The sequence below is a fragment of the Dermatophagoides farinae genome, chromosome 8 (genome assembly GCF_024713945.1).
Source record: "Dermatophagoides farinae isolate YC_2012a chromosome 8, ASM2471394v1, whole genome shotgun sequence".
NCBI classification, from domain to species: Eukaryota; Metazoa; Arthropoda; class Arachnida; order Sarcoptiformes; family Pyroglyphidae; genus Dermatophagoides; species Dermatophagoides farinae.
In genome coordinates this window covers 2,516,142-2,537,762 of record NC_134684.1, presented here as the reverse complement: position 1 = coordinate 2,537,762, position 21,621 = coordinate 2,516,142, and the positions used below count along the sequence as shown (strand labels likewise).

The 21,621-nt window shown below is 28.1% G+C and overlaps 1 protein-coding gene across 3 annotated transcripts in view; it reads left to right on the top strand.

The window, feature by feature from the left end:
• The first annotated feature begins 1,552 nt into the window (after positions 1-1,552).
• LOC124495839 (uncharacterized) overlaps positions 1,553-21,621 on the top strand; it is a 50,508-nt gene continuing 30,439 nt past the window's right edge. For 2 of the 3 annotated variants that reach the window (XM_075733722.1, XM_075733720.1), the window contains exon 1: positions 1,553-2,093. Coding sequence is in view for 1 of the 3 variants with exons in the window: in XM_075733723.1 (XP_075589838.1) it covers positions 2,087-2,093 (7 nt within the window). In the remaining 2 variants the exon portion in view is untranslated. The remainder of the gene's footprint in view (positions 2,094-21,621) is intronic. The other variant, XM_075733723.1, reaches the window with a different exon arrangement.

Sequence of the window (21,621 nt, the reverse complement as noted above, 5' to 3'; positions counted from 1 at the left end):
TCAACGAATGATCGTCAAACTTGTTCGTTTGGATTATATTTCTTTTTTTTTATCAATCCATGCATTCAATTTCTAGTTCATAGCATTGAGTGTTTTTTTTTTGTTTGCATTTGAAATATCGGATGTTCTGATTGGACATCATAATGTTACAAATATAGTATCATCATCATCATCATTTGAAAGATAAAATGAAACAATTCACGAAAGATTATAATGATGATGATGATGATTATGTTTTTTTGTTCTGTTTTTTTTTATTATTTATCATTTGCCGATTGATTGATTTGATGATTTTTGTTTTCATATAATCACATGAGATGCATATATTACCTAAAGAATATATATACTGTTTAAGAATATACTGGTATACACACACACACACACACACATTGATCATCATTAAAACACATACGCACACACACAAACAAAAAATTTGCAATCACCATCAATAGGTCAATAGCCCAAACATCCAATCGATGATGATCACATCAAATTCATTTGAATCAAACGTCAATTTGTTTTTTTTTGATCGCGCCAAAAAAAAATGTCATTTTTAAATAAACAATATAGATAACATATATATGGATGAATGTATATAGATGGATGGCCTTCAATAAACTTTCAATTTAATCGAATAGATCAATGAATAAATAAAAATTGAATGGATTTATATAGATAATTTTATTTTGGATTTATACTACATATATATATATGTGTGTGTACAGTAATTCAATTGATAACAATTTTGTTCCAATTTCATTTCATTTTTTTTGATACCACCACTACAATAATCATGTGCAATTGCACTAGTCCTAGGAGCCATAACCACGAATATCCATCTATTATATTTGCAACCAAAAAACAAAAAAAGAAAAAAAAACGAAATAATCATTGGAAAAATAAATATCCACACATATGCATATAACAATATATAAACAGCTGCTGCTTTTTCTTGCTGCAACCAAAAAAAAAAAAAAAAATTCAAATTGCAATTTTAATTTCACAACATATAGTCAAATAAACATACAAAATCTTTCATTATATATATCGTATATTTGGTGGGATACTGAACGACAAAGTTGACGACGACGACGACGACGACGAAACCAGACCCAAACAAACACATAGAGACCGCAAGCAGGCAGCAATGTTGTTGTATTTTTTTTTTTTTTTTTTTTTTTTTTGTTCAATGAAAATACCCTTAGTTTCAGATCATTTAGCTGCTGCTTTTTTGGATTTTCCTTTTTCTCTTTCTATCTCTTTCTCTTTCTCTCTCTCTTTCTCCCACTTCTAGTTTTTTTTTTGTTCAATACTTTTACAGATAACGACGACGACGACGATGACGACGACTTGAACAACTTTTTTTTTCCTGCCATTTCTTTAGTTAAGTATTTTTTTTTCTGTCTATCATAGAAAAAGGAAAAGCAGTGAACAAAATAAGCAAAGGAAATAAAAGCAATCTTGTTGAAATGTAGTTTGTGCGCGCCATACACCAACAATAACAACAACAACAACAGCAACAACAACAACAACCATTCGGTCTTATCATTTTGAAATTGAACGTCGATGAATCTCTTTGTATATGTGTGTATGTGTGTGTGGATCTAAAGTGTATGATAATGTTGTCCATTTATGAATGATTTTTTTTTTTGATTTCATCACATCCACATCCACTAGTCATAGAATTTTGTTTGTCTTCATTGTGTATTATTTTTTTTTGTGAAATTGAAATTATTTAAAAAATTTAAATTTTTCAATTTAAAAAAAATAAATAAGTACCCCATCATCATCTCATTACAGTGTAATAATAACAATATTATTATTAAATTGCCAACCTGAAATGTGTAGTGCATTCATTTAAATTTTTTTTTTTTCGTCTACTTCCAAGAATTTCAATCATCTCATTCATTAGTGTTTGTGTAAGTGTGTGTGTGTCTGTGTTTGCGTATCATAATCACAATTGAATATCATCATCATCATCATCATTATTTTGTCGTTTAATACAATTCAATTAATTTCTAATGTAAAATAGAGAATCTCCAAGAATTTTTTTTTTGATTGTTTGTGTCATTTATGTGTTAAATTAATGTCGGGTATGTCGATTCTTTTATATTTCAGCCATATAATATTTTATTGATTGATCTGAATACAGAATACAGAATCCAAAACAAATACGATTCTTGTTATATCATTCATTCACAATCAAAAAGATCATTAACATTTTGATGAAATCAGACTATGTCAGATTAGCAGCAATTCATGTTGTTGTTATATACTGTTTTTCAATGATTTACAACACTATTTATCTTATTTTGTCTTGGTGCATTTTGTTGTTGTTGTTGTTGTTGTTATTGTTTTAATGTTGAATTCATTTCTACTAGAATTTCAAGTCAAAAGTTTTTGTTTCATTCATGATTTAATGGTCATTTTTTTTTTTTTTTTTTGGTTGTTCGCTATGTGACAATTCAATGGTACATTCATTTCAGTCCATCTATTCAATCATGAAATATTGTCTGGCTTTTTATTATTATCAAAAGAAAAATAAAATAAAAAATTCTTAGCTGACCATATCCAACAATTCATTCATATGATTGTCAATTGATGATCATCATGATTTTTACATCGTTGTTGACGATGATGATGATGATGATGATGACGACAATAAATTTTTTTCTTTTTTTTTCTTTTTTTCTTGACCATTTTGATTCAGTTTTTTGTTTAAATAGAAATGACAATGACAATATTTGAAATTGATCCATTTGAATTGTTTTTTTTCCCACACCGGATAAAAACATATGGTTCCATTTATTTATGACCAAATGTATGGAATTATTGATTTGTACACATATACATTTGTGCATAAAATGCAATCAAAATAGATTCATAATCATTAAAATGAAGATTTTTTTCTTGTTTTTTCCATTAAAATTGATTCAAGATTCTATATCTGCAGCCACATAGTTTTTAGTTTATCGTTTGAATGATAAGTTTTTTTTTATAAATTTTGCCCATTTACTTAGTCTTAATTTTTATATGTATGAAAATCCTTGATTCGTTAGTTTCGTCAGCTATAAATATTATGTTTGTGTGTGTGTGTGTGTGTGTCTGTGAGTTTGTGTGTTTAGATTTAATTAAGTTCAGTTTGTTTGTATCATCATGATATAATTATTGATATCTGGAAATGCTAGTTTTTTATTTTTTATTTTTTTTTGCTTGTTAGTGTTATTTAATCAGTTAGTCTTTTTCTTCTTCTTCTTCTTCTTCATCTGACCAACGAACCATTCAGCCGATCGGTGATGATTTTGGCAAAGTTTTTTTTTGTCCCGTTTATTTTATTTTTTTTGCTTCATGTCCGATTGGATAATAACGAAGTAACGATGATGATTATAAAGTTGTTCAGTCAAAATGTGATGATGGTTGGTTTTTAGTAATTGAATTTGACCTTGGTTCGATTTTTTTTATCCTTTTTTTCTGGCTTCTAGTTTCAAAATCAAAATTTGATTTCAGCCAGTACCATCATGTCGATGTACACCACACACACACGCACACATTATTGTTATTGAATCGAAATTGATGATTGAAAAAAAAGTTTTTAATTCGAAAGAAAAAAAATGTTCATTGTCCATTTGATGGCAAGAATTTTCAAGTTTATAAAATTCCATTGGGATTGTGCTGATCAACTTTTTAATTACAAAACAACTCGCTCTCTCTCACAAACACACAAATATTTCTGTATGGGTAAATAGCCAAAATTTCAGATTCGTTGATTGTGGTTGACGATTTCTAATAATTGGTGAGCAAAAAAAAAAAAAAATGGAAAAAATAGAAAATTCGTTCAACCTCCGTGTGATAAATTTTTTTGCTTGTGTGTCGGGAGCTCGAATGAGCAATTGCCATTTTTTCTCCATTTGAAAAGAACTGACGAAAAAAAATGTATTCAATTTCAATATATGTCAAACTTTTTTTTTCAGTTTTTTTTCTGTTGCATTTTATCATCTTGAAAATTTGTATTCGAATTAGATTTGATTAGTGATGTGCATTGCTTGTCATCAGCATTGAACAGATTTCAATAAAAAAAAAATCTGGAACATATTTTTTCCATAATGATAATGATGATGGTGGTGGTGGTGGTGTTGATAATCATGATACGGTGTTGATTGAATTCATTGGAATTTTTTTTTTTTTGGTCAAGTCCGGCTAAATCCAGTATTTAGATAACCAATATGATCGTATATGACAGTAAGTATATGAAAATTTAATGTTCATGTGGATAGATTTCAAATGAAATGATAGATAATCATTTGTGAATGATGATGTTAAATGTGATGTCTGATGATGATAATGACATAATCCTTTAACATAATTACAGTCGAAACATCCATTTCATTACATTTTTGTTTCTTTTTTGACTAAATTAGTTTAAAAATTCTGTTTGTGTCAATCAAAAAATTTTAGTTTGAATCAATTTTATTGATTGCCTGTCATTATCACTCCGTTACGACAATCATCAAGAATAAAAAAGATACAATCTATCAATTTATATTTTTATAACAATAGTTGATATGGAAATTTAACCAGAAAAAAAAATTCTTTTCATGTCAATGTAAGCGACAAATCATATATGTGGTAATGTAGGTGGAAAATGTCTGAAGCAATAGAAAAAATAAACAAAACAACAAAAGCCATATGAATCCATTTTTCTATTAAATCAATTTACATGAATGATTATTATCCCGTTTTTTTTGTAGTATATATGTGTTTGGTTAATCTTGTTTTTTTCTCCTTTTTTTTGTATTTTACTGGCGTCATCGACCTTTACATAAATTTTTTTTGATTCACAATTCTGACTATATCATTATATTAGCGGATACAAATGATGAATTTGAATTAGAAGAAATTTTGATTTATTCGTTTGTTGTTGTTGTTGTTGTCGTGTGTGTGTGTGTGTGTATGACATTGAAACTTAATCAATTGAATTTGATTGAATTTATTTGAAACATTTACATTTAAGTATATTGAAGTGCAATATTGTGTTTTTTCTTGTTTGTTTGCTCATTCTTTGTTTGATTGATTTTTTTTTCAATAAATTTTTCTTTTTTTTTGTCACTTTTTGTTTGACAATTTTGTAGCCAATAATTTTTGATGAAAATAAAATAAAGACAAGAATTGACGAATAAATTTCTTTCTTTTTTTCATTCGTTTTTTTATTGGTTATAATCTGACAATTTTCCACTTTTGTTTTGTTTTGTTTTGTTGCTCAACAGTTTTTTTTTTTTTGACGATTGGTACGAAATGACAAATTGATAATTTTGTATGATTACCACCAACAAGCAACAAGTTATTTTGAATGACAATCATAATGTCGATTGATTGGTAATTTCTATCACAGGTGTAAATTGAAAAAAAATGATAAATATATGGAATCGATCCAAAAAATAAATTGAAATTGTTTTTTTTGTTGTTGTTGCTTCATTATTGCATAGTGATAACTCTTTCCACTGTCATTTGTCACCGGATAAAATAGTGAATCCAAGATATCAGCCATTGGTTCTTTGTGATATTTCTTTTATTGAATCATTTCAATCTGGATTTTTTTTTCATCATCACAGACAAAAAAAATTCTCTTTATTCTCCAACATCTTTTATTTTTCCATCATCACCACAAAAAAAAATAATTTGTGGACCAGTTGTTTTCCATAAAATTGTACGAATCTATCTTTCCAAGACGATGGAATAAAATAAAATACATTTCATCGACTTTTCCATTTGTTTGTCGAAACTATTAGGTATAAACTTTTTCACTGGAACATGTACAGTACAGTTGTTTTATCATAATTCCATGATTTCAACTTTTCTTGTTGTTGTTGTTGTTGTTGTCTTTATCCAAAATCTTCGTTAAGGAATAAAAGCTAATTTAACAAACAACATTTTTCTCAGTTTTTTTTTGCATTCAGTAGTCCCAATTATTTTTAGGCATTAGTCGAATGATTTAACGAATGTTGTCGTTGTTGTTGTTGTTGTTGTTGAGAAGTAATAAAATTGCAATATTTTCCCATTATAATAAATAAGGCGAAACCAATATCTAAATGGAATATAAAAAACAAAAAAAAAACAAAAAAAAAAGATTTGATGATGGATTCGATTCTTCTGATGTTTATGATTCGATTTAATGATTGTTTTTGGATATATAAATAATAATAATTTTTTTTTCTATCCATGATTTAGGTCAAAGTTATAGGTACTAATTACTTTTACTAATACTTCCATTACTACTACTACTACTACTACTATTATTACTTTTATTTTACAATCGCTATATATATATGTATCAATATCAATAATATATATATGTTGTCATCAAAAATTTTTTTGTTTTGTTTTTTTTTATTTATTGTTTCTTTTGATTAATACCAGCCAAAAAAAAAACATATACAAACATTTTTTTTTCTCTCTGGTTTAACAAATTCAGGTGTGTGTGTGTATGCACCAGTGTCTACCTGTATCCGTGTATATATATATATATGCTGAACAAAAAGCCGCCTGTCGAGAGATCATCGGTCTCTAGGTCACACAAACACATTAGATCAAGCTTGATACACACAATTACATTTACATTGGATACAAAGATAAAAAAATAAATGAATGAATCGAATGAATTTTGTGTGTGTGTGTGTGTAAATGTTTTGATAGGAATCAAATACAAAATGACGTATATATATAGAGAATCATATCATAAACATGAATATATATATCGAATGGACACACACATAGACACAAAATAAAAACCACAATTTATGCATATACATAATAAAAACAATGAAAAAAAAGCCACAAAACAAATTCACATTCAGTGATTCAGTGTGTACATATATTCATTTCATTGATAATTTATCATCATCATCATCATCATTATTATTATTAACAACAACAACAACAACAAAAAAATGACTAAATTATAATAATTTACCATTTGCCAATTGTAGGTTCATAATTCATATATATATTTTTTTCATTCGTTTCACTATCACATATTTTATCATCAATTTGATATCCATGTCCATTAGTATGATATATCCATAATTGTATTTTGTAAGAAGGCTTGCCATGTATGAAATATTCTTCGTACATGTAAGAACACACACACACACACACACACAAATGAATAAAGATTCCATTTCAAAGTCAGTGGGTTTTTCTGTTTTTTTTTTCTTCATCTAACATGACCTCTCTCTCTCTCTCTCACTCTCCTTATATCTTGAAACGATTAACTGAATTTTCTTCCTTCATTTTTCAATCCAGAAAAAAAACTAATAGACTGACTTAGTCTGGTTTTTATTTATTTTTTTTCTGTCTTGTTAACGATAATTTCATTATTTCTATGAATTGTTGCTTTAAACAAACAAACAAACAAACAAAAAAAACTTAAGGAGAAAAAGTGAGGGAGGGAGGATGGCTGTTATTTATTATTATGACTATCGTCATCATTATCGTATTTCATCATTGCGACGAAAAACTAATATTTTTAATTATCCTATTTTGTTGAAGATGCTTCTGTATTCTTCATAATGATGATGATGATGTATGTTTATAGAATAAAAAAACTTGAAACAATTGAATGAATGTGATGAACGAATATTGAGGTTTTCTTAAAAATTAGCAGAATTCTTATTATCATCCATGATAATGACAGAATATCTATGTCATTCACACACACACACACACACTATCGAACAACGCAATTGTTACCGATTCAAATTAACTTTTTTTTGTGATTCGTTATTTATCACAAACAAAACCACAAACCTACCGTATGCATGCATACAAAACGAATTCGTGAGGGCTTATCATTAATTGTTTGTATTATATGTACATCTTTGGTGGTTATATAATTTACCAGTTGTTATTCGTAAAGATTATTATCATCTGATATTTTTATCACACAAAAATAGTCAAAAATAAAATGGTCAAACACAAAGATAATCCTTTAATTTATGAATGTTTTTTTTATCATTACCATTTTCTTCAGTTAAAGTTGTTGTTGTTGTTGTTTTGAAGCGAACGAACTTTTTTTCAGTTACGGTTTTTTATGATTTTCAATGTTGTTTTCTAATTTTCTAGTTCCGTTTCATGTTCAATATCATGTTTATTATTTCATTCTATTTGATTGTTGGAAATTCCGTTGAAAATGAACATTTTTATCGATTATTTACTCTCACTTTTTTCCCTGATCAATAATCGATTCATTTCTCCATTCATGTTCGATATTCGTTCGATATTTTGCTGTGTTATTTTGTACCATTTTTACATGCACACAGTTCTAATCACATTAATAAATGATGATGATTACAATCAAAAATATTTGTAACAGGATCATCATTATAATTATGGCATCATTGTTGCGAAATATTCTGAAATTGAAATCCAATGATATTCTATTCATGTTAGTAATAATAGGAGGCTCAAGAATCTTAACATTAATGATTGATTGGATCAATTTGATCTAAAAAAATTCTTTGCTCTACAATGTTTGTTTGTTTGTCAATATAAATCATTGATACAATTTACAAGATTGAAAATACATCTTCACAACTATTGTTTGATAATGTAATTGGCTAATCAATCAATATGAATGAATGGAATTTATGATTGGAAATAATAACTGTGAAATATAATGATTTCATCATAGCGATGTGACTATCCACAATTATTCTTGTAATTTTATTATCCAACATGAATGAATTGAATTCAAGGTCAATCGATTTTTTTTTTTTGATCTGGTATTTGGTTATCACCACCATCATTCTATGTTTGCTCATTTTGTATTCATTTTTTTTCCCCACCAATTTTATTCCACACCAACACACGCACACATGAAACTTTAATTTGAAAACAGTTTTATATATTCTGTTTCATCATGAAACTTAATTCAAGAGAAATTCTAGAAAATTTAAATAATGAATTTTTAAAATTCATGAGATTTGAAAAAAAAATTTTCCTTTATTTGATGATGTAAAAAAATTAAATTTAAAATAAAGTCTATGTGAACAATGTCAGTTTATGAAATTTTTTTTTTTTTGTAATTTTGTCCTCATTTTCCATATGTTTTCGCGTTCAACGTCGACATTTTTTTTTCTTCATTCTGCTAAATCTGCATTTCGAAAGTTTTTTTTTCTCCTTTACGGTTATTATTATTATTATATGGAATCATTTGTATATTTGTAAAAAAAAAAATGAAAGAAACATTATGGACGACATTTTTGTTGCGGTTGTTTTTCAATCTCCTGGATTTTTTTTTCTTTTGCTGAATAACAAGTTTGATTCGGTTTGGTTTGGTTCGGTTCGGTTCGGTTCAGTTTGGTTCGGTTGACTGCTGATGATGATGCTACTGTTCATTTTCTTGAAGTGAAAAAAAAACTTTATTTTTTATTTTAAATTAAATTGAATGAAAAATCAAGTTGCATCTCATATTTCATTCAGTTTATTTCCATTCAAATTCATTTTGATTCAAAGTTCTCGTATGCCGTAATTTACCGTAACCTGCAATGATGTTTATGGCAACAGAAAACCGTCCGAAAAAAATATGAAAGTGAACGATCGAAGCGCGATCGAAACACTAAGGATAATTTTACCTTATGAAAAAAAATCAACCAAGCAATCGATTGAAATTGAATTTCATCCATCTATACATCCAAAATGAAACCAAATCCATGATGAATCACACCCCATCATCATCATCATCATGGCCATGAACAACAAATACCACCAAAACACTTTTGTTGTTAGGTTTCATTTCATTTTTGTTCCAATTGATTTTTTTTGTTTGTTCATCCATCCATCCTACATACATTCATCTGATATCTTCAATTGGCTGTTCTAGATTTCCTGATCCCAATGATGGTAAGAAGAAAACAAAAACTGAATAAAAAATAAAGAAAAGCTGATCTTTAATCATTCATATATATGGTAAGCCTATGGGCAAATAAATCCATACAAATGTTGCTTTCGTTGTTTTTCTTGTTGTTGTTGTTGTTGTTGTTGTTGTTGTTGTTGTTGGTGTTGTTGTTGCTGTGAATCCGCTGAACATACATACAATTGGTCAAAGCAAAAAAAAAAGAGAGTCAAATGACAATGAAAAAAAAAAATATATAATGGGTATCTAACAAACGTGTGTGTGTGTGTGTGTGGATGCATGGATGGATGGATTGAATAAAACAACCTTGGTATGGTATACTTTCATTTATATTCTTCGTGTTTTTTTTCTGGTTCCCCTATTTTTTTTCTTCTTCTTCTCATTTCTATTTTACTAACATTTTTTTCATCGTTTCTATAACTTGCTGTAACCCAAAATACAACACATCGACACACACACACACACACCAGACACAAAAGAAATGAACAAATGAATTGTATTGTGAATAGATGGATGGATAGATGGATGGATGGTTGGATTGAAACGAAACGAAATGAATTGAATTGAATTGAATTCATTCTCAATGAATGAATGAATGAATGAATGAGGTATAAGTCATGAGTGCATGTCGATCTTTTCGCTCTAAATCATAATCTCGCCTTGTCATTGTCATCGAATTGATTGTTTGTGTGTCTACTTTGTGCTACCTGGTCTACCTGTCTGTCTTGTAGCTGGTTGGTTGCTGACTAGCTGGCTGCTTGATCTTTTTCTTTTACTTATAGAAATGATGAACGAATTGTCAATTGTTAAAATATAAGCCCCAACCTGTGGGCTATTTTATTTTTTTCTTGACAATTTCTCACTCAGTAGTTGGTCTACAATCTGTTTTTTTTTTTTTTGGTCGACAATGAATATCTGGATTCAGGTCTTCCAATACATACAATGTATGTATTAATATTTTGGCCACATAAGATCAATGATGATGATGTTGAATAGACAAGAAGGTAGAGGAAAAGGAAAAAAAATTAAAAGTGTGCGACCTTTGCCCTCATTCAGTATGTATGTATGTTTGTCACTCTCACCGAATTTCTCATTTTAATCTTTTTTTTTTGATTTGAATCTTTTCGATCTTTCGATGATATCATACACAACTAAAAATGGCATTAAAGGAAGTCGAAGCTTTTCGTTTTTTTTCTCTTTATATAAATTTTTTTTCCGTTTTACCCCTGTGAAGAGTTTTGAAGAGTCAAACGGGCTGTCTGAAAAGATTCGATCATCATCATCATCATCATCAATTGTCAATGATCTTGAAAGGTGGATTTTTTTTTACCATTATCATCATCATCATCATCATCATCGTCATTCAAGTGGTTTTAATGTTGTTTTTTTTTCTCCATCCAGGTGATATATTTGTATTTCCTTTTTGTGTGTGTGTGTGCATGTTTTTTTCGGCTATATAGACACAAATCAATTTATTATTATTTTTTTCATTCACATATATTATTGACAAAGTTGTAGAACCAGAACTTGTTGTTTTTGTTGTTGTTGTTGTTGCTTGACTATTATCACTAAATTTTTCGATTGGTTCAAGACAAAAGAAAAAAAAATTTGTAGATTTTAGAAAACAATATATTCTATTCTACCTGTTTGTTTGTTTTTACTTTGTTTCGGTCAACCATTTCTATTATATTCTATTCTATTCTGTCACGATGATGAAATGTGAAGACTAAAAAAGAAGAAAAAAAAACCACCAAAGATGATTTCACATGAATTGTTTTTTTTCAATAAAACAAAACAAAACAAAAACTTTTTTTTTTGTTCATTTTGATTTAAAAGTTGACATGAAGACAACTAAAGACAAACACCGGAAATTCCTATAACAAACCTGATAACAAAATAGAAAAAAAATCGATGATGCTGTTTTGTGTCAATGTATGTTTATCATTGTCGATCAATACAACGACAACGACATTATCAGGTATACGGATGTCAGAGAAGAAAAAAACCGTATTGTCATATATATATTCATGACAAGCAAAGAAAATAAAGTGTTTTCCTATAGTCCGATAATAAGTATACAGATATATATCACATTATTAGTTTATTTACATTCATTCACATGCCATATGTTGTCATTTTTGTGCTTACCTGTACAAACGGCATATATTTATATTCATGTTTAAAAAGTAAAACATGGACCCCTAGATCTGCCATAAGGATTATTAGAAGAGAGAGAGAGAGAGAGAGAAGAAAGAAAAAAAAACCACATTCAATTCAATTCAATCGTTTTCTTACTTATCGGCTATGAATTCGTGTTTTAGGATTTTTTTTCTTTTTGCTCGTTTCTTTACTGTATATAAAAGATAGATGTATGAATGATGATGATGATGATGATTATGATTGGAATAATGAGGGATTTTAGTTGGCCTAAACCTGAAAAATGAAACTGGATCGTTTTTTTTCCCATTTCAACTTATGCACAGTCACACACACACACATATTCAAGCATACAGGAAATTTGAATTTCGGAGAAAATTATTCAATTTTTTTCATTCTAAATTCTACATTCTTTCAAGTTTTTTTTGAAAATAAAACAGAAAAATCAAGAGGCCCATTTTCAATGTCATTAAGCAAAGGATTTTACGATTCCAATGGTTTTTTTCCCCATAACAGAAACGAGAAAATTCGTGGAATTTTTTTTTGTTATTATTAAATTTCAATTCTAAACACGTTGGTTATGGTTTTTTTTTCTTCTGGTTTTGATGATTGCCGACCGACAGCCGGAAAAAAAATGCGGGTCATTCAGTCAATTCGAATTGGATATATGGGGCACAAATTGAAAATCGAGTGAACGAAACAACGAAAAAAAATAAAAATTCAATCCATCAATGAATTTTTGTTTTTTTCACGAGTATTTTCAATCAATCGAAATTCATTTCTACGAAATCTATAATCGACTTTTCAAGTTTCCTTTAATTTTTTGTTTCTGTTTTTCGTTGCTGTTAATGTTTTTTTTTCTCATTCGGTCCAACCACATTATTATTAGCTATAAATTCAATTTTTTTTTGTTTTCATTTATTTTCATGTATTTTTTTTGTGTGTGTATGTGTTTGATTCGTTAATTGGCAATTTGTGGGCTGTTTTTTTCCAGTGTCTAAGATCAATCTAGACAGTGGAAAAAAAATAGTATCAGTCATTCAGATTTTTTTTCCTTTGGCCATGGAATTATTGATATGTCGAAAGAGGTGGAAGGAAACAAAAATCACTTGTTACATACTGCATAATTTTTTTTTGTGTATACCTCCATTCATTGGCCTTGAGCTACACAAATCACAAGATGAGTTTTTCATTTTATCTCATTTTGATTGATTTCTATGTTTTTTTAAACAGAATTTTAAATTTTATCTTGAATTCTTGAAATTCTTCACCATTCATTATCATTGTGTGTGTGTATGTGTAAGTTTGTGCGTAAATTTAACACTTGAGAATAACGGTTCAACATTTTCTTTTCTTTTTTTTTATCCACCATTATCGATAGATTTTGATCACATCAATTATCATAATCGATAATTGATTTCTGTTTTGTTTTTTTTTTGAGTGTATTGATGTTTTTTTCCCATTATTATTACAACTTTTAATGATGATGATGATGATGATGATTGGGTATTTACATTTAATTAACGATGATAATGACCTTATCATATTTGTTGATCTTTATCTTGTTATTTTGTTTTTATGTTTGTTTGTGCAATAATAAAATTTTTTCATCATCATGTTTTTTTTCTGTATATATGAGTAATAAATTGTTTGATCACGATTCATACATACATATACCATTCATATTCATTGAGATTCAATCATTGATGGTGTTGTGTTTTTTTTTTTCATCGTTCCAAACAAATATATCATATCTTAGTAGTTCTGTTCTGATGAAGTGTGTGTGTGTGTGTGTTTTTTTTTAATTTCCTTTTTTTTTCTTGTCGGGAACAAAAAAAATTGAGAACTAGAATATGTCTTTCGACTATTTTCTACATTTATCATTATGGTTACAATGGAAAAATATATTGATATCCGGCACACGACACACACACACAAATAGACAGCAGATTGTCGACCGGCCATAATCGACATTTTATTTCAAAATGATCATAATGATACTGATGATGATGATGATGACAAAGATGACGATCATCATCATCATCATAAGAAATACACAATTATGGCTTTTATACATATTCTTTCATTTAAAAATTTTTTTTTCTTTTCTCTTTTTCTATTTGTTCCATTTCAACCATACAATATCTTTGTGTGTATTTTAAATTTGAAAAACTTTTCTTCAATTGTATGTGTTATTATCCTGTGAAAAATAAAATAAAAAATAAAAAAAAATACAACCACCATTTGTGCATACCATCATACAATTCATATTATACACGATGATGATGATGATGATAATGATGACGAATCTTTTTTGTATATCTATACCTGTGTAGTCTAAATTCATAATATTGATGTGTGTGTCTGTCTGTGTGTGTCTGTGTGTGTGTATTTGTGACTAATGTTCAAATACGCGAATAGTTAATGTCTTTTTTTTTCTTTCGTTGTTTGTTTGTTGAATATTTTTTTTTCTTCCAATGTTTCTTTTCATATATTTATGTGAAATTGCATCGAGAATTGAGTGAAGAACAAGAAAAAGAAGAAAAATTCATATCCGTATGCATTGTTTGATGATGGCGATGCCGTGTGTGTGTGTGTGTGTGTGTGTGTGTGTTCATGAATGAATGACTGATGATGATGATGATGATGGTGACGATTATGATGCATATAAATATATTATAATAAAAAAAAGAAAACATTGAGGCCAAGTAATATATATAAATATTCGAAATGGAAAATGGATGATTAGCTATTTCTTGATTTGAAGAATTTAAGAAAGAAAAAAAAATTTAAATTTTTCCAAGAAATTCAAATTCATTAGTAAATTACACTTTTTTCAGAATGGTCCATTGTGTGTGTCTGTGCGTGTTTGACGATACATTTCCCATAATTCATCCTTTCATCATTTATTTTTTTTTTCATAAATCGATTATTGAAATGACAAAACGACGTTTTCCCAATTCAATTTTATTTTTTTTTGTTTCGTTTTTTTTTTGACAATTCAAATCAACGAACCGAAGGAATATTAATGAATATATTCAGCAGCTAAAATGAAATTGAAAAAAAAATCAGGTAGTGAAAGATTTAAATACACGAACATAGTGAATGTATCCCTCTCTCTCTCTCTCTCTCTCTCTCTCTCTCTCTCTCGTTTTTTTCATTTAACTCTGATGATGCTGACTTGTTGAATTTAAATTGAAGAAAAAAAACGAAAAGAGAACAAAAACAAACGTCAAAATACGCATAATAATCCATTGTTCTCCATACTAAAATCATTCAAACTTTCATCTTGTGTTGTAAGCAACAATATCAATCGTCCATTCACTATCGCTAGTTTTTCATTCACATATTGAATTGAAAATTTTTTAGTGATGAAATGTTTCAACACACACACACACACACACACACACATACACACACACATCGGAACATTTTACATCGGTATTTTTTTTTCTTCCTCCAAAGACTTATTTTACTTCTGGCCTATTCTATGGATGTTTAGAATGTATTGTTGTTGTATATGTATGATGCGTATGGTGGTGGTGGTGGTGGTGTATGCATGTTCACACCAATTTTTTTTGTTCATTTCATTTCTATTGTATTTGAATATGAAATGAAAAGAAAGTTTGGTTCGCTGGCCATATAGTTATATATGGCTAATGTAGAATTATTTTACCTTTTTTTCTGTGTTTCGCTCTATTCTCACATTGGTTGATAGGTTGGTTGGTTGGTGCCTCTTAAAAATCACCATCAATTCAATGGCATCGTTTTGCTGTTGTTGTTGTTGTTGTTAGGACAAAAATCGGTTTTTATATTCTTCTTTTTCTCTTCGTTTTTTTTTTGTTTGCTGAAGGCCACCAACCGATTGTTTATATGTGTATGTGGCTGACTACAGGCTATTATTATTATTATTATACAACATAATTTGAATCAACTATTTAACCTGTGTTGTTTGTTTGTGTATTATCATCATAACAAACCATAAGTATATGTGTGATTATTATTAGTCTAAAATATTTTAGCCATTTTGGTTGGTCGATTGATTTTTTTTTCTTTTTGGTTAGTTTGGTCCATTGTGTGATCATTCCACATTGCTGATAATATTATACTCATCTGATCATTTCAAATTATTCGATCAAGCTCGAGTAGCTACTACTTTTTTTTTCTTTTGTCTCTGTTATCTATTGTTCATTGTTTTCTTTTTTTTCTAGGTTTTGGTCATATGGTTATTTAATAGCATATAATAATGGCAACAACAACAACAACAACAACAACAATGATAATCGATGTAATATTTTCAAATGAATTTTTGTTATTGATTAGATTCGCTATATATGCACAAAGAATCCATTTTTTTTTGTTTTAATAACAAAACAACAGACAATGCCAAAAAAAAATTGGTACTTGGTACTTAATTTTTGTTTCAAAAAATTTGTTTCCATTACGTAATATTACAGTGCAATTCATTCGTGTTTTTGTTTCTGGTTTTCAGCAAACATTTTCCAGTAAACATACTTGCATAGATTATCAGATAATAGGTGCATTTTAAATAAATGAAAAAAAAAATGTGCAACAAAACAAGAAATTCAATCATACATTATATCATTTGACAGATTATTATTATTATTATTTTGTTTGTCACCAGAAAAGAAAAAAAAACCAAAGAAAAATGATAAGATTATGTTCCTTACAGAAAAAAAACAAACAAATTCCGTTATACTCCGTTACATTTGGACAGGTGCGCAAAAGACCAAAACAACAAAAAAACAAAATTACTGTTAATCCATGCTGGATCCAATCAAAACAGAAAAAAAATTATAGCCATATCATTTTAATATCCAAACCAAAAAAAAAAAAAAAAATATTCACGCAAGTCAAGCAAAGCGGTCATTTTTGTTTCTTTGGTTACTTTTTTTTTATTGAAATTTTTTTCATTCATATATCAAACTAATTTAAGAAGTTAATTATTTAAATTATTATCATTATTATGAAGGTAAGGTAAAAAAAATAGCAGATATAAATTATCATAAATTTGTTTTCATCTTTCTCATCGTCATCATCATCATCATCATGATAATCGTTTTGTTGGGCCTCAAAAATCAGACATATGTTATCATTATAATTTCATTTCCTGTTACGATCATTATTTCCACACAAGAAATTTTCTACACATTTGATTAAAAAGGATAATCTCCATATATATCTCATATATGTTTAGGAATTTCATTTTTTATTTTTTTTTTATTTTTTTTTTTTTTGGCATTTCTTGATTTCACATTCCACACCAACAACACTGTCATCATGATGATTGTCAATTGTCACCAAGCATATGATGATAATAATTACCAAATGAATGTAAAAGAAACAAAACAAAAAAAAATTCATCACCTAGTCATCATAATAATTATAATAATAAATAAAAATGTGAATAATCCAAGAGGGAAAAAAATTCTGTCTTCAACAGGTTTTTCTTTACATGATTCAACAATGACCGTTATTTTCAATGGATGATGATATGGTATTTTAGGAATTGTAGCCATTTCTTTTTGTTTTGTTTTGTTTTGTAGTTCTAAATCAAATTCCCCATTCTGAATAAATGAACCGATTTGTTTGCCATGTGTTTTTATTTTATTTTATTTTATTTTGTTTTTGTTTTTTTTTTGTTTCGTTAATGTTGTTGTTATTATTTTGGCCACATACGATAATGGTGTATGATCATCACGATTTTTATTTCTCAGGTGATTATCATCATCATGATCATGATGGTGATGTGTGTGTACAGTGTGTACAGTGTGCATACAATTACAATTTCATTTCATTTTATTCCATTCAATTATACAATCTTTCATTCATTCATTCAGTCATTCATTTAATTTGAATGTGAATAATATAAAGTAGTAAAAGGTAGTAGTATATTATTCAACGCTGATGTTGTTGTTGTAGTTGTAGTTGTTGTTGTTGTTGTTGTTGTTGTTGTTGTTGTTGTTGTTGTTGTTGTTGTTTCATCATTTTAAATGATAGTAATTATTATTTAGTTTAGTGTAGAAAATGAAAAACACCTGATGATGATGATGATGATCTTGAAAACTTAAACTTTGAATTTTTCTTTTATTCTTTGTTGCCATGATGATGATGATGATAATAATAATAATAATAATGGCACCAGCGAGTAATAATGATAATCAGGATGTTTTGTATATTATAATAATAAACGAATTTTGTCTGTATGATTTTTGATTTTCTGTCTAGAATACTACTATTCGATTGGTTTACACTCGATTTTTGTATTTCTAATACTAACCCAAATGTGTACACACACACACACACAAAAAGAGGCTTGTTCGTTTTTTCATTCAGATTTTTTCGTTCTCATCGATTGATATATGCACAGGATTCACATTATTTTCGTATATCATAAAGTTTTCAACGTGAAAAAAAAAGATTAAACAACAACAACAAACTAACGTATAACCGCTGTTACGGGAAAATCCATTCATTCATTCATTCATTCAATGTTTCCATTTAATAGTATCTTTTATGATGATGATGATGACTTGTTTTTCTTGTTTTATCTGAAAATTTGTATAAATCTACAATTTTCTTCTTATTATTATCATCATCATCATTATGGTTTATGGTTTAAATTATTCATTCAACAATGATGTCTTTTCTATGGTTTCTTTTCCGTTTTTTTTTCAGTTGAAATTAATCCTTTTTTTTAGTATGCATGAATCATGCCCTCTCACTACTACTACCACCACCACCTTGATCTTGAATGAAAATGTCAGTATGTCAGTTTTTTAAATTGGATTTTTTTTTCATTCATTTAATTTCCGTTTTTTTCTCTTTCTGTTGTTGTTGTTGTTGTGTAGATAATTTTCATTCATTCTTTTGCCTTTTTTTTGCACTTGTAACTATGACCGTATTAGCACTGAACGGCATCTATTTTCGTGTGTCTGTTTGTTTGTCTGTTTATTGTTTATTGTGTTGTTATAAAAATATGGTCGTTACACCTTGTTGCTGATGATTTTTCATAGCATAAGATAATCAAATAGGATAATTTGATGATGATGATGATGATCATATAATGACAATTGAGCTTTTTATTTTTCTTTTTGTTTATTATCATTATTATCATCATCATCATCATCGTCATTATTATTATTGTCATCAATGATAATGATTACAATAATTATTACAATAAATGATCATGATGATGATGATGATGATGATCAGCAATAGAATATATTGGTATTTAAAATGAATGGAAAATGAAATGAAATGAAAACAAAACAAAAAAAAACCATCATCTTGATCATCATCAACCAAACATTTTGTCCAAACGTCATTGGCCTTGATGAAATGTGATTCATACGATAATGTTCACACACACACACACACACACACACAATATCACCAATAACAAAATAAATATAATGAGAAAATTGTACAATCGTTGGCAATATTCCGTTATTATTCTTGTTTTGTTCATCAAAATTCCTAATTAAAGTGAGTCTTTTTCAAACAACAACAACAATACCAAAAAAAAAAACCGATAAAATGACAAAATCAAATTCATTGTGTATTGATCAATAATGCAACAATGAATGGAGTTGATTAAAATATAAACGAATGAAAAAAAAAACGTTCAACTCTAATGATCAACAGTGAGATTAAGTTGATGTTGAGTGGTAAATAATCCAACATGGCCCAAGGGCCTTACGAATAAAATGGATCAAAACAAAACCAAAACCAAAAGAAAAAAACTACATCAATTGGATACAATTCAAGAAAAAGAAAACAAAAATTTTTCATTTCCTTGACATTGATTTTTGTATTGTGTGTGTTTTCTCAACAACGGAACAAAAAAAAAACGATTCTGAAATCAATCAATTCACAGTTGTGTGTTTTTTTTGCTGATGATTTTTTTTTAAAATAGAATTCAATCAATCATTATGAAGTTTGGGAGAAAAAAAAACCGAACAGCAAATAAAGCTAATTATGAAATTTCATTATATTTTCTCCACAGTCGATCATTAGATTCTTTCTCTCTCTTTCTCTCGCTAAAAATAGGTCAATAAGCTTCATATTCATATTTTTTTTCTGCTAATAAAACAGCATGAATGTTTTTCAATTTCATAACAATAACATGAGTGTTGACATTTTTTTTGTTTTATTTTCTCATCAATTCAACAATGATCTAATGATCTAATTTAATCGATAATTATTGATTTGGATCGATCGATCGATCGATAATGATCAGGATGATGATGATGATGATGATGATTGTTTGTCAACAACTTATGGTTCCATCATGTATGGCATACCTGTGTGTCACAGAACAAAAGTGTCAAAATCAGATTTTTTTCTCTCAAGTAAAAAGAAACTGTGAACATTTTTTTTTTTGATCATCGAAATGATGAAAGAAGAAATGAAAAAAAGATCCCAATGATTAGAGTTATATGAGTCTTTATGGAAAGAAATTTTTAATTAATAATCAGAAAAAAAATGGAACATGGGAATCATTCAGTTATTTTATCGATCATGGAACATACACACACACACACACACACATACATACATATTTATTAAATTATCACTTCTGACAGAGGTGTTTATGTGTGTTTGTTTGACAAAAAATTTTCATTTGAAATTAAAAATTGATTGAACGAAAAAAAAATCAAATTATAAAACTGATTATGTTGAGCTTTTTTTTCCAATTCACCATGATGCTGACGATAACTAGTTGTTGATCATGTTTGGATGACATAGCGTTTTTTTTCTTTTTTGGTTATGATGGTCATCATTTTATTCCACATCATTCAACCAAAAACAGGTGAATCAAAATGAAATATTGTCCAAGATGAAATGAAAATATTTCTGCTTTTTTTTCGTTTTTTACAGTCAACTAGATAGATGGATTGATGTTTTGGCCATTACATATGCATAATAACTTGTCTTTAATTTTTTTTTCAATAACAAATTTGAACTTGGTTGATGAAATGGACTTGTTGTTGTTGTTGCTGTTGTTGTTTTTGTTGTTGTTGTTGTTGATGGAGAGGCAACTCTCATTCATAATCTTGGTTCTTATTTTTTTTCCACTAAACATTCCCTGTTGATTTTTGTTTTCTACATTCGCTTTAAGCGACAAATAAACTTGATATATATACGTATATTTCATCATCTTAAACATCAAATTCGATCTGTTTCAATCCCTATCTACTGATGAGGATTTTATTTTCAAACATATATATTATAATATATGCAATGTAACGAATTGGCCAAAATTATACTTTTATATAATATACTATACTACTGGTCAAATGTTATAATCAGATATACGAGTGTATTTTTTTTTTGTTCATATATAAATGATAAATGTAATTGAACTTAATGTTATTTCATTGGACATTGACCACACGCCACTGACAATATCTGACACATACACACACACACACACACAGGAACCTATTGGCTTTTCATATATATTCAATTCAATGGCGATCAAGTTTCCATTTTTTTTTTCACAGATAATCCTTGCAAATTACAGGAAA